The 14,479-nt window shown below is 37.5% G+C and overlaps 1 protein-coding gene across 5 annotated transcripts in view; it reads right to left on the reverse strand.

Moving 5' to 3' along the window:
• PHTF2 (putative homeodomain transcription factor 2) overlaps positions 1-14,479 on the reverse strand; it is a 126,355-nt gene that overhangs the window by 28,758 nt on the left and 83,118 nt on the right. For 4 of the 5 annotated variants that reach the window (XM_047754201.1, XM_047754203.1, XM_047754204.1 and 1 more), the window contains 2 exons: positions 7,056-7,242; positions 4,858-5,013 (listed from right to left, as the gene is read on the reverse strand). In XM_047754201.1, the coding sequence (XP_047610157.1) occupies positions 4,858-5,013; positions 7,056-7,242 (343 nt within the window). Of the gene's footprint in view, positions 1-4,743; positions 5,014-7,055; positions 7,243-14,479 lie in introns of those variants that run through there. The other variant, XM_047754205.1, reaches the window with a different exon arrangement.

Here is a 14,479-nt window from a genome sequence, read left to right on the forward strand (position 1 = left end):
TTAGCTTATTATCTATCACCAATTTCTTTTCTTTTTTTTTGTCTTTTGTCTTTTTAGGGCCGCACCTGCAGCATATGGAGGTTCGCAGGCTAGGGGTCTAATCTGAGCTACAGCTGCAGGCCCACGCCACAGCCACAGCCACGCCAGATCCAAGCTGCTTCTGCAACCTACACCACAGCTCACGGCAACGCCGGATCCTTAACCCACTGAGGGAGGCCAGGGATCCAACCCGCAACCTCATGGTTTCTAGTCAGATTCATTTCCGCTGCACTGCCAGGGGAACTCCGATCTATCACTAATTTCTGACACGGCCTTGCTATTCGGATGCATAAGTAAGTAATAGGATTAAAGCCCTGATGACTGTTTAAGTACAACTAATGAGCAATTTCAGGAATAAAGAAATATTATAATTCTTAGAGTTCCTGCTATGGTGCAGTGGGTTAAGAATTAAACTGCAGGAGTTCCCATCGTGGCTCAGTGGTTAATGAATCTGACTAGGAACCATGAGGTTGCGGGTTCAATCCCTGGCCTCACTCAGTGGGTTAAGGATCTGGCATTGCCGTAAGCTGTGGTGTAGGTTGCAGACGTGGCTCGGATCCTGCGATGCTGTGGCTCTGGTGTAGGCCAGTGGCTACAGCTCCGATTAGACCTGTAGCCTGAGAACCTCCATATGCCACGGGTGCAGCCCTAGAAAAGGCAAAAAGACAAAAAAAAAAAAAAAAGAATCAAACTGCAGCCTCTCAGAGCACTGTGGAAGTCCAGGTTCAATCCCTGGCCTGCCACAGTGGATTAAAGGATCTGGTATTGCTTTAGTTCACAGCTGCGGCTTGGATTCAGTTCCTGGCCTGGTAACTTCCATATGCCATGGGTGCAGCCATTAAAAAAAGAGAAATATCCCTAATTCTTTATAAATGTATTTTGACAAATAATGATTTATAAGTGGGCCATTTTACAAATACAAAATCTAAAAATTACTGCCTACAACCGATGATATTTCAAACAGAACTCTATCTGTGAGATTTAGGTGGCTAATGGCCACTTTGAATTTCACTACAAATTGCTGAATTAAACCTAAAAATAGGAAATTTTAGAATTGAAGAAGACAGTTCAAGTCAATAGCTCATTTAATATAACTTGCTCCACTCACCTTTAGATCTTTAGATAGACAGCTAAAACTGAGCATAAAATCATGTTAAAAAAAAAAAAAGATTACTTATTTGAACTAAATATCTGAAGGGAATAAGCATTTATAACATAAATGCCTTGTGCCAGGCAATTATGCATAGTCTCATTTAAACTTAACAATCTGATGAGGCTGGTCTCCTACTCTCCCATTGTACAGATGCAGAAACCAAGACTCAGGTAAGTTAAATAATTTTACCAAAGTCACTTAAGTAGTCTAACTCCAAGCCCATGGTTTCATCACTATGCTTCCCATCAAATACTACCTTCATTAGATGAAAAGCTAATCCAAAACAGGGAATAAAAACTCAAAGACAGGAGTTCCCGTCGTGGCTCAGTGGTTAACAAACCTGACTAGCATCCATGAGGACATGGGTTCGATTCCTGGCCTTGCTCAGTGGGTTAAGCATTCCATGTTGCCACGAGCTGTGGTATAGGTCATAGATGCAGCTTGGATCCCCCGTTGCTGTGGCTCTGGTGTAAGCCCATGGCTGTAGCTCCACTTGGACCCCTAGCCTGAGAACCTACATATGTTGTGGGTGTGGCCCTAAAAAGACGACAAACAAACAAAAAAAACATAAAAAAACAACTGAAAGACACTTATAGAGTTAGGCAAAACAAGACAGAGCTAGGAAACAGGACAAATGCTTAAAAAGAGCTATCGATTCCCTGGGACACTGCCTATTTCCCAGATAAATAATTCTATTACCATCTTCCCAGTTGGAGACTGGAAGAAGCTAATGAGATACAGCAGACAGTAGAAAAAGGCAAGAAACCAGGCTGGGGAATAGGGCTAGGGGGTTGGGAGGTAAGAAGAAGAAGGCTTAAGCAAAAGGTCACACACTGAATGGTAAGATCATCGCCTCATTCCCAACAACCCTGGTGCTAAACACCACGGCAACGTGGTATAATATCTACCAACACCAATTCCCCTGAAGATTGCAATGATTCTCCCTGAAAAATCAAATGCCTCTAAGAAAACCTATCTATAGATGCTGACATCTGGAAGGCGTATAACAAACGGCTAGGTCCCTGACCAGTATTTTACAGTGAGGTCCACCCATCCTACCCCTGCACAAATTGCTTCCCCAGATGGCTTCTTTGTGCCTCACCCCAAAACAAAACAACATCACCAGTAATTTGCTGTAGGCCACAGGAGAAGTCCTATCATCAGTAATTTGAAGAAGTACAATAACAAATACATAAAGATGCAAAGCAACACTATAAATTCTCTATTACTTATTCAAACATTTTGTTTTGCTTTTTTCAGTCAAATAAAAATAAGAGCAACTTTGAAGTTGGTGTAACTTGAGAGTAAAAAAAAGCTGGAACTGAAATACAGCTTTTTAAATATCTTCTAGCTTTAAGTTTCTTGCTTCAGAGATGAAGAATTTCAAGACCAGATTTTATTTTATGTAATCTTTTATATCATTTTTAAAAGATTTAAAATAACCAGTGCCTACTAGCTAATTATCAGCCTGACTTAGCTTGAAATTTAGATTTTAATCAACATGATAAAAGTTTAAGATTAATAGAACAGGAGTTCCCTTGTGGTGCAGCAGGTTAAAGACCTGGCTTACTGCACTGTCACTCTAGTGGCTTGGGTTGCTGCTGTGGCGCCGGTTCGATCCTGGGCCCAGGAACTTCCTTATGCCATGATGCAGCCAAAAAAAGAAAAAATTAGTAGAATAATGTTCTGCCCTTCAAAAATCTCAAAATTTCAAAATATAGCTGCAAACCAAAAGACCAAAGATTATGGGGTAAGAAAAGTATCTCTAAAGCCAAATTATTTATTCAATAGGAATGTAGAGACCTCCTTTTACTGGAGGTCCTGAATCCTTTCCATGATCAACTGACTTCTTCTTGTGTGTGGAACTAGACTATGAATTTCACAAGCACGGTTATCTGGCTTAGGAACAGGAAATAGTACATCAGATGATGTGGGTGAAGAGGCAATGAGGAGACACACTTGCATTAGTGTCTTTCTATTTTTATTTTTTAAATTTTTTATGGCCATACCTGCATCATATGGAAGTTCCCAGGCTAGATGTCGAATCAGAGCTGCAGCTGCAGGCCTGTGCCACAGCACCACCACACGAGAGCTACATCTCAGACCTACACCACAGATTACGGCAACCCTGGATCCCTAAGCCACTGAGCAAGGCCAGGGATCAAACCCACATCCTCACAGAGACAATGTCAGGTCCTTAACCTGCTAAGCCATAACGGGAGCTCCATTAATGTCTTTGTAATGGTAACCACTGAGAAAAAAACAGCCATAGTCACTAGAATGATTAACTAGAGCTATAACCACAAAGAGTATATGAAGGACAAGTAACTCTTCTAATGTTAAACCTCTTAAGGTATTCACATTCTAGCATAGCATAATACTAGATTTCCCCAAAGTTTAACACCTAAATCATCAAGAAAAAGAAGTACAAAAAAAGGTAATATTTATCAAAAAGTGAAAGTAATAAATGTGCCATAAAGTGAGATAATGTTCTGTCCTTAGAATAAAATGTAAAAATCTGAATGAAATTTTTTTCTATTTAAATAGTTTCAAGAGATATGATCATTTCAACAGATGTGATAAAGTCAGGAAAAGGCTTAGAGAAAAACAGACATCAATAAAGAAAAACAGAATCAAAGAAGAAAAAGGAATTGAATTTTAAAGTATGGGAAGTTCTACATATAGTTTTCTAAGGTACCTCCATACTATCCTCCATAGTGGTAGACTTGTGGTTGCCTGGGGAGGGGTGGGGGTGAGGGAGTGGGATGGATTGGGAGCTTAGGGTTAATGGACGCAAACTATTGCTTTTGGAATGCATTAGCAATGAGATCCTGGTGTTTAGCACTAAGAACTATGTCTAATCACTTATGACAGATCATGATAATGGGAGACAAAAGAATGTATACATGTACGTGTAACTGGGTCACTATGCTGTACAGTAGGAAAAAAATGTATTGAGGAGATAACAATAAAAAAATAAAATAAAGTTTGGGCAACTCGATTGGTAGCAGTAACACTAAGGAAGTCACTTTGAATAATAACTCTGCTATAATCTAGATGTTCCAAAGGCTTTCAAATTGTGGAAAAGACTAACATAGGAGTTCATAGGCTGTCTCTCCAGGATGGTCTGTAAAAGGAAAGAACAGGAGTTCCCGTCGTGGCGCAGCGGTTAACGAATCCGACTAGGAACCATGAGGTTGCGGATTTGGTCCCTGCCCGTGCTCAGTGGGTTAACGATCCGGCGTTGCCGTGAGCTGTGTTGTAGGTTGCAGACGCGGCTCGGATTCTGAGTTGCTGTGGCTCTGGCATGGGCCGGCGGCTACAGCTCCGATTCGACCCCTAGCCTGGGAACCTCCATATGCCTCGGGGAGCGGCCCAAGAAATAGCTAAAAAAAAAGACAAAAATAAATAAATAAATAAAAGGAAAGAACAAACTGAATGATTGAGTCTTTAGAGATAATGTACGTGTATACAACTGTGTAGCTATTTATCACACATGAAATACATAAATCTAAAACCACTCCTCTATATTTACAGATCATGTAACAAGATACTGATTCTGATGGGAAATATTTATTATTTCAACAATTATATTCAATTGTTGAAGAAGTAAATTAGTAACATAAGCAGATATGTATATACATATGTAAAGCCAAAGTATATACCTCATTAGGGTAATGTTTTTTATAATGGTGTGACTTTCTATTCCGAAGAATACTCTCAGAAGTCCTATCTGCATGACGGCGTAATGGGTATCCTGTTTCAGGACCTTCTTCACTGGAGACTTCGTCGGAGACATTTGTCATTGTCCTTTGGGTATCCTAAATTGGGAGTATACAAAGAAGATTACTGATGATCTCTGACCAACTCTGTAGCTTTAAAACTGCAAAATTTTAAATTACACATACATATACACATATACCTTCAAATACCTCTAAAAACCTGACAGTAATTGATAAGTACTACCTGATTTTCTTTTTAAAAAAGTCTTAAATCAGTATCCAAAATACTTATTTTTTATTTTAAGAGTAATGCAATAGTCATTTGTCCAATATCTGTTCACAAAAGAATGTGAAAAAGCAGAACAAAGACCATTTAAAAGCAGCTGAGAAACTTGATATGAATTTTACTATTGTCCCAAACTGAAAATGCCATCAGTCACAAGACCAGTACTTATTTAATAATGGGTTATGAGGCAGGAGGAGGTGACTGGTAGCCAAATGTAGCACATATCAGATAGACAACACCACGTACATGTTGATTTGTAAGAGACATCCAGATTTCAGAAGCTCTGAAATTTAGAGACTCCAGAGCTGATTATTTTATTGATACTTTCATGTTCCTCTCATATGTTAGTAGGTAATACATACCTGGAAATGTGTTTGAAAACAGTACGACTAAAAACTTATTTGTTGAGTGATCCTGGTGATGTTAGGCTCACATTACCACAGAGCTAAATGCCTTAAAAATCTAAAGTCAGAGTAAGGGACTATATTTCATTGCTGCCCTGAGCTATTTATTATATAGCTGTAGGTACTGAAAATACATGTACCATCAAGCAGTAACACATTTTCCACTCAAAATAGAGAATCCTCTTTTCTTCACTAAGATTCCTCAACACAAATGTTAACGCTTATATCCCTAAATGTAACACAGGTTAACATAACACCTTTTAATTTGACCATATTTTATTTTTACTGTAACGTTTTTTTTTTTTACTTCATGTTTTTTTTTCTTGTTTTTTTTTTTTTAGGGCCTCACCTGTAGCATGTGGAAGTTCCCAGGCTAGGAGTCAAAGTGGAGCTGTACCTGCCAGCCTACACCACAGCCACAGCAACGCCCTATCTGAGCCATGTCTGTGATCTAAACCACAGTTCACAGCAATGCCAGATCCTTAACACACTGAGTGAGGCCAGGGATGGAACCCACATCCTCATGGACACTAGTTGGGTTCGTATCCTGCTGAGCCACAATGGGAACTCCCTTTACTGTAACACCTTTTAAAGAATAAATTATTTAACCAAAACCCTTCAGTGAAACAAAGAGAAAGATTTGTTCCAATAAACACAGGGTTTCTTTAGGAAAAGTAAACAATTTTTATCCTTAATAAATTATTTCCTCAGTAAGAATTTTTGTTCAAATTGAAAACAAAACACAGAGGCTGACACCAAAAGTAACGAAGCTAAGAAAAACAAGATAATATTTTCTTTTTTCTTTTGTCTTTTTGCCTTTTCTAGGGCCACTCCCACAGCATATGGAGGTTCCCAAGCTAGGGGTCTAATCGGAGCTGTAGCCGCCGAACTACGCCAGGGCCACAGCAACGCAGGATCCAAGCCGAGTCTGCAACCTACACCACAGCTCACGGAAACACCAGATCCTTAACCCATTGAGCGAGGCCAGGGATTGAAGCCGCAACCTCATGGTTCCTAGTCGGATTCGTTAACCACTGAGCCACGATGGGAGCTCTGAGATAATATTTTCTTATAGAGAGCATGAATGGAAAACCAGGGTCCTAGAGATCAGTTTCTAGAATAATTTAGATATTCCACTTGAAATGAATTCTTACACACAAGGAAATGGGGAAATACAAAGTACGGTTTAACAAATATCAACTATAAATCATTAAGTACTTTAACATTTCAGAAAAACTGGAGCCATCAATCAGTTCAGAGGGCATCAAGTTATACTGGAAATCAAATTTATTCACACTACTTTGATTTTCCACTTCATCAGTGTGATTTGTAAAGGCTCAGAGAATCAATTCTAGAGAAAATACATATATTAAAGAGCAACTACTACATCTAAGTCACTTCCCATTAGCTAATATAAGAAGACAAAACCTGTTGTTAAAAATCATTATTACTTTGCTAGGAATGTTCCTCAGTGTTCCTGTGTTCCAGGTCGCTTCTTCTGGTCGAAGAGTTTCACACTGGGGTTCATGGCTTTGTACTCCATCTTCACTGCTTTTAACAGTCTTTTTCCCATCAAGGGATACATAGCCATTGTCAGTTTCAGTTGACTTATCAATTGAATTTTTTGCTTTCTTTGATCTAAAGAGAAAAACATGAGAAGCATGTTATGTGGACTTATTGTGGATAGGTTACTAATAAAAAATATGGTCTTTTAATAATTAAGTCTGATAGTTATCTCTTAGCATTTTAATCGCTACCTTATTTTAAAATAAATAATTTAGAAATATAGTATTTATCATATAAAATAAACATGTAAACCAATGTCCTATGCAACTTATTTTCTGTTTTGACTTCTTATAAACAGCAATTCTAAGAGACATGCTCTCCTTATCAAGTAATTCTTGGTCAAAATCACCTGGTCTCTGAGCAAAATCTAAGATCAAAATTTTGCACATTTTATTATAGTTAATAATATATTTTTTTAAAGTCTTGTTTTTTTAAAAAATCTCAGTATTATAAAGTAAAGCTGCAATTAGTGGTTTAACTTAATTTTAATATTTTACCATTAGTATAGATACATAATATCTCTGATAAATTCATTTTTACATGCAATGAAGACAGGCCTTTTTTTTGGTTTTTTTTTTTTTTTTTTTGCTTTTTAGGGCCACACCTGTGGCATACGGAGGTTTCCAGGCTAGGGGTCTAATTGGAGCTACAGCTGCAGGCCACAGCCACAGCAACACAGGATCTGAGCCACGTCTGCCGACCTACACCAGAGCTCACCGCAACGCAGGATCCCTAACCCACTGAGAAAGACCAGGGATTGAACCTGCAACCTCATGGTTCCTAGTCGTATTCATTTCCACTGTGCCATGACAGGAACTCCAACACAGGATATTTTATAACATAAAAATACATGAAACAAGGTAAAACTGTATACAAGATTTTACATAATGTAAAAGGTAAAAATGAAGACCACAAAGAAAAAGTAACCTCTTTCACCTACTGAAATACTCTTGAAAAAATGTTATAATATGTAGCTTCTAAGTATCAAAAGGCTACAATTGAGGCTCTTCCTTTATAGGTATTAACGTTTTCTCAACACTTAAACATAAGATGGAAATAATAAACAAGACATTTTTGATTAATAGGAAAATGCTTGAGGAGTTCTCTTTAGAAACTCCAGTGGATGAAAGAAAGCCTATTCAAAAGAAATGGTTAGCAGAAATATAATGTAAATCCCACACAAAGTTAAAATGTGCAGATTAACTCACTCACAAAACATTATTAAAAAGCAATTGTATTTAATTATATTTAAATAAATTCCCTTGAATTTTCCCTCGAGTTTCCGTTTTGCAAGACAGGGAAAATAAAACTAATATATTGCCATCATGTAGGTCAAAAAACAAAAGGTTTTTAAATGTGGGAAAACATCTTTAACAATAAAGTTAGTTGTATTTGAGTCTTTCAGAACTGTAAAGGATCTTGGAACTCATCTATGCTAAATGCTTATTTTGTAAACAAGGAATCAGAAATCAAAGAGGCCTAGGTGACTTATTTAAATTAAGGTCACACAGCAGTTAGGGACGGAACTGGCATCGGAACACAGACCTTCTGACTATGAGGTTAATTATATTCTCCACACTGCCTCCAATCGCTTATTCTTTGGGAAACTCTTAGGATTTCTTAACACATCCATCAAAAAGCCTAGAAAGTTTCTATCTTATACAAACAAGCCCCTATCCTTTCCCACCTTCTCCTGCAAGGTTACTAAAGGGGACAGGCAGACGACACCTCCCATATGTTCTACAGAGCTCTCATGCTTTCTGGTCACAAAGAACACATCTACCTCCACACAGTGGCAAGATTAAAGAGTTCACACTTCTGACACTTTTCTCTAAAAAAAAAATTATTAAAGTATAGTTGATTTACAATTCTCTGTCAATTTCTGCTATACTGACCCTATTTTTCTATATGACCCTAAGAGGCATGGCCAGACCAAAGGAATGAGCCATGGAACAAAGATCATTGAAGAATGGCAGAGGGAAGGAGGAAAATGAATTATGGTGGAGAGAAGAAAGGGCAAAAGAGAACATAAAAGGTGCAGAGAAAACCTGTGACCTTCTCTCCATAGGGAAGAAAGGCATAGAAACATCGATTACCTCTTTACCTCTCCCTTGAACACTGTACAACACATGGATGTGGAAAAAGACCAAAGTAAGTGAAGTTACATGATATCTTGAAAGTGTGAGGAACTCAAAGAGAAAGAGTGTGTGGGAAAGGTATTTATGAAGCTTCATGGAAGCTGTATTGGGCTGGAAAGGGAGTGGGAAGGAGGTGAATGAGGTGAAGGAGGGCTGGAAAGTTGGTAGAACAGAACCATTAACCAGCTGGATATGTAAGAGGAGAAATGGAAATGGTGGACTTGAAGTATCCAGGACTTGAAGTGCTAGAAAGATCGGTAGGCAGATGAAAATACAGGCCTAGAAGTCAATGGTCAAAGCAGAAAAAGTAGCTGTCAACTTTGAGAGTGAAACAGAACCCTAGAGAGCCAAAAGATATGAGTGTAGTGAAAAGGGTTCTGAATCAGTAACAACAGCTGCTTTAAGAATTTTTCTAAGGGGAATACACTCTTTCTCTATCAAAACAGAATAAAGATTATGTCAAGCCAAGGGAAAGAGTACTAATAGCGCTCATTTCATCTACATTTCGGCTATCTCCTTCTTCCTCCCTTCCTTATTTCTGCCTCCTTCCAATCTTCTCTGGGTTCTCTTCCCCCAGTATCTCCTTAAAGTACAAGTAACACTACCAGAAGACATGAACAGTAAGTTATAAGCTACCGTAGCTATCTGATGTTTCTCTTGAGCTAAATGCAGATAAATCGCTACTCAAGGTAAAATGATAAAATACTACACTTAAGTATAACCGTCAGCATTTACAAAGCAGCTCAAAATACAAACTGAGGAAGTTTAGCAGTGGCCGGTAATAATAGCACTTCCAGCAGAAGGGGAAGCCCAGCAACAGCCAATAACAGCACCTCATTTGAAGGTGATTTTAGGAGAGGGGGGCAAGGTGCCGCCCAAAGATGTTGAGATGGACTATATACAGAAGATTAACTGAATAAGTAAATACAGTGAAGACAACAGGAACCTTGTTTTCCAGTGATAGAGAAGGAAGATATAGAGAGGAGAAAAAATATAAAATGAGCTTTGTGGTACTGTATTTGAATTGGAACTACCACTGCAAATTCATGGCTTATATCTTGATAAAGAAATAAATACAAATATAAAAGGATACACACACACACACAAACACACATTTTCTACCTCTGTCCACTGAGAAGGCCCCAAGGTAGCAACACCACAGTAACAATGAGCACATCTAGCATCCAGATCTTGGTTTCTATATACCACTCCTCTTAAAGAAATGGCTGATTCCAGGCCTGATGCAGAGGAAGTACAAATTGAACCTGGATATATGGGAGTTCTTTGCAGTATTCTCTCAACATTTCTTCAAGTTTGAAATTATTTGAAAATAAAAGTACATACTGGGTTTTGTTTTTTGTTTTTGCCTCACCCTTACAGAATATACATGCTCCTAGGCCAGGAATTGAATCCAAGTCCCACCTATGACCTAGGCCGCAGCTACAGCAGTGCCAAATCCTTAACCCTGACTCAGAGCCAGGGATTGATCCAGCACCTCGGTAGCAACCTAAGCCACTGCAGAGACAACACTGGATCCTTAACCCACTGTGCCAGAACAGGAACTTCGAAATTATACATTTCTACAAGCACAATCAGTATTCTGAGTAGGCCGTACTTTATTTATTTTTGGTTTTTGCTTTTTCTTGGATTTTTTATTGTTGAGATTTTTTTTTTCTTTTCCTTTTTTCACCACACCCAAGGCATATGGAAGTTCTTGGGTCAGGGAATGAATCTGAGCCACATCTCCGACCTATACCACAGCTGTGGCAACACCAAATTCTTACCACATTGTGCCACAGGAGGAACTCATTTTTTTTGTTGTTGTTGAGAAATTTGATCTCCAAAAAGCTGTTCTTGTTCTATCTGGGAATTTAAGCCTTTTCACTGAACTTTAAAATTTCAACTTTTTTTTTTTTTTGCCATGCCCACAGCACATGGAAGTTCCCGGACCAGGGATCAAACCCACACCACAGTGCCAGATCCACATCACAGGCTGAGTGACCTAAGCCACAGCAATGACAATGTCAGATCCTTAACCTACTGAGCCATCAGGTAACTTCTAGGGCATACTTTAGAACTGAGTGTAGGAAATGTCGAAGGGAGAAAGTGTAGGAGAGCTAAGTTCCAATAACACAGACTGAATAGGGTCAAAAAATTGTGACTGCTCCAGGCAAGGCTTAGTTTTACCACTGACTGCTATATCATTCACATTGCCATTAATTGCTGAAAGTAAGAACTTTACAGAATAATATTATTAACTTCTCAAAAGGAACACAGGTTGCTTAGATTCAGATGTTTAAGTTATTCCTCTCATTTCTTTATATAAGGAAGTAAAACTACTAGGGAAAGATAGTGGGAGTGAGAGAGTTATAAAAGAAATAAATGTGAAATAGAGTACATTTTTGAAGGGAAGCTACTTCTATTTAAGGTAACTTTAAAATATGTAAAGAAAGGAGTTCCCTGGTGGCCTAAGCAGGTTAATCATCTGACATTGTCACTATTGTGGCTTGGGTTACTGCTATGGTTGGGGTTTAATCCCTGGCCTAGGACTTTCCACAGACAAGAAAGTAAAAAAATAAACTGAAGCATTTTGATTTTTTTCTTTTTTATCATTTAATAGGGTCTCTTCCTTTACAGGAGAGAATTTAGTGATTTTATTTTTCAGTTTTAGTTTTTATTTTTTTGTAACTGTGTTTTTTTTTTAACAGCACAGTGATTCCATATTAATAGCACTTTGATTTTTAAATAAACACATGCATCTAAATCATCATTCCCTACCAAAAACAATAAGCAGGATAGAAAAAAGCTGGTTAGGAAAGAAATGGTATTTTTTAGTATTATCCACAAAAAGATCTACCTTTTGAAAGATACCCTTAATGCATATAATACGTTCACTTAATAAAACCAGAGTTAACAATATTTTCTTAGATCAACCCAAATACCATGAGTCACAAGCACCAGGGCAGTGAGGTTAGTAGTATCTTGAAAACAAGAGACATAGAAGTCTATGCCAATTTTACTTAGTCCATGATAGAAGTAGTATTTCCCATATTAGGATTTTTTTTTAATTAAAGTATAATTGATGTTAGTTTCATATGTACAACACAGTGGTTTGACACTTATACATTGTTGCACTGGACTTTGAAGAAAAAGCATTTACAAAGATACAATGTGCTATTTCATTGCCATGGTCACAGCTTATAATTTTATAACTTGCCTACTACTTTAATCTTTGGATGTCATGACCTGTGTAAAATTTTCTTTTAAAGTATTATGCTTGACATTCAAGAAGGGTAGATCTGTGTCAAAAATATTCTTAGGAGGACATGACCTTTAAAAATATATCCAGAATAATTACTTTAGTTCCTTTGTGAGATATAATGAGAGACAACTTTGTTCTTTTCTGAAAAAATGCAAATAAATGTACAATCTTCACCACAAAAAAAATCATAAAACTGGATTTTTTTTTCACATTAAAAACTTTAGCCAAAAAGTTAACACAACTTTAAAAGAACTTACTGGCTTATAAAAAAATCAAATCGACTGTTCCAAACATGAAAATCAGTGTATTTCTATATTAAAAACCTAGTCAGATAATCAAGAATGCTCATGATAGATAATCTGTACTGCTATGGAAAAAACAGTGGAAGTATTTTTTGGTGCTCTCAAAAATATTCAGAGGTATATAAATTGAGCCAACTGAAAATCACCCTTCCAGTATTGAAAGGACATTAGAGAGTTGCTAATGGGGAAGTTAACAGTAACAGATAACTCTAGAACACGGATAGTATGAAATTTCTGGTCTCATTTCCACAAGGTTAGGAATCAAAGGGGAGAGGAGGTCAGGCAAATAGAATGCATAAAATGTCAGATATAAGAAAATGGCACAGGGGCCTACTTATAACCCTCATTGCTACTTGGAGCTATGCATACACCTTGGCTAAATGCTAACTTAGGAGTTCTCTTGTGGCCCAGCAGGTTAAGGATCTTGTCTTGCCACCACAGTGGCTTGGGTTGTTTCTGTGGCTTGGGTTCAGTCCCTGGTCAGAGAACTTCCACATGCCATAGGTGTGGCCAAAAAAATGCTAACTTGGCCCTTCAAAGACTCTTGTCAGCCTACGTGTCCCTAGGTATCCTCTACCACACGTAAGTTTGAGAGGTGTGAACTGAGTTATATTTATTTACAGTACCTATAACCTTTCTAGGACCAGTCCAACTCTAAAGCACAGTGACTCAAGCAAATGTAGTAAGTTATCTAGTTGTAGCCATTCTTGAAAATCTGGGATATACTGGCATTCACACAGTCTTCATCCTTGTATGTAGATGACAGGCAGCAGAGCTTTGCATTCAGTTTACAGCTTAAATAATTGTATTATCTCAGCTACAGTCAATAAAAAACATAAATTTCTAGAGGAACTACATACCGTTTTAACTTATATTATGCAGTTTACTCCATTATGTGAAGAAAGACAATTTAAGCTCTTTAATTTTCACTTTAGTGCTAAAAACAGTAAATATAGAAGATAAATGGGACAGAAATCTTCAAGGTAGGTAAGTCAGATATATGAATCAACATGTAAACTTGTTTTATTCTGTCATCTGTCTCTAATTCACCAAGTAAATTTACATGTTACTTTTTCTACTCAAAAAAAGATCAAAATTCCTATTGACTATGTTTTAATGATATTTTGATGGCCAAATGAATCTTAAAACACATGAAAGAAATCTTGGAATCTATCTCAATTTTGAAATAGGTATTATACTGAAGAGGTATACAATCTAGACGTAATTCTTCCTATTCAATCTTTCTAGTAGCAACTATAATTACGCTAATTTAAGACAATATATTTAACTGATATTAAAGTGCTAAATCCTTAGGAAACACAGGTAGTTTCTATATGTTTTTTAATTGACACTTTCTTTGCCTTTGTTTTCTTAGGTTTGTAGAGTTTTTTTTGGCAGTAGTTCCTAATTGTTTCAAATGAAAAATACTATCTTTATTTTTAAAAGGACAGTTTTATCTTAAGAATGAAGTGTACTTAGAGATAATAACAGGGCCTTTCCAATTATAAATACAGGATGTTAGGAGTTCCCGTCACAGCTCAGCGGAAATCAATAACTAGTACCCATGAGGACGCAGGTTTGATCCCTGGCCTCGCACAGGGTTAAGG

The sequence above is a fragment of the Phacochoerus africanus genome, chromosome 11 (genome assembly GCF_016906955.1).
Source record: "Phacochoerus africanus isolate WHEZ1 chromosome 11, ROS_Pafr_v1, whole genome shotgun sequence".
In the NCBI taxonomy this organism is placed as follows: domain Eukaryota; kingdom Metazoa; phylum Chordata; class Mammalia; order Artiodactyla; family Suidae; genus Phacochoerus; species Phacochoerus africanus.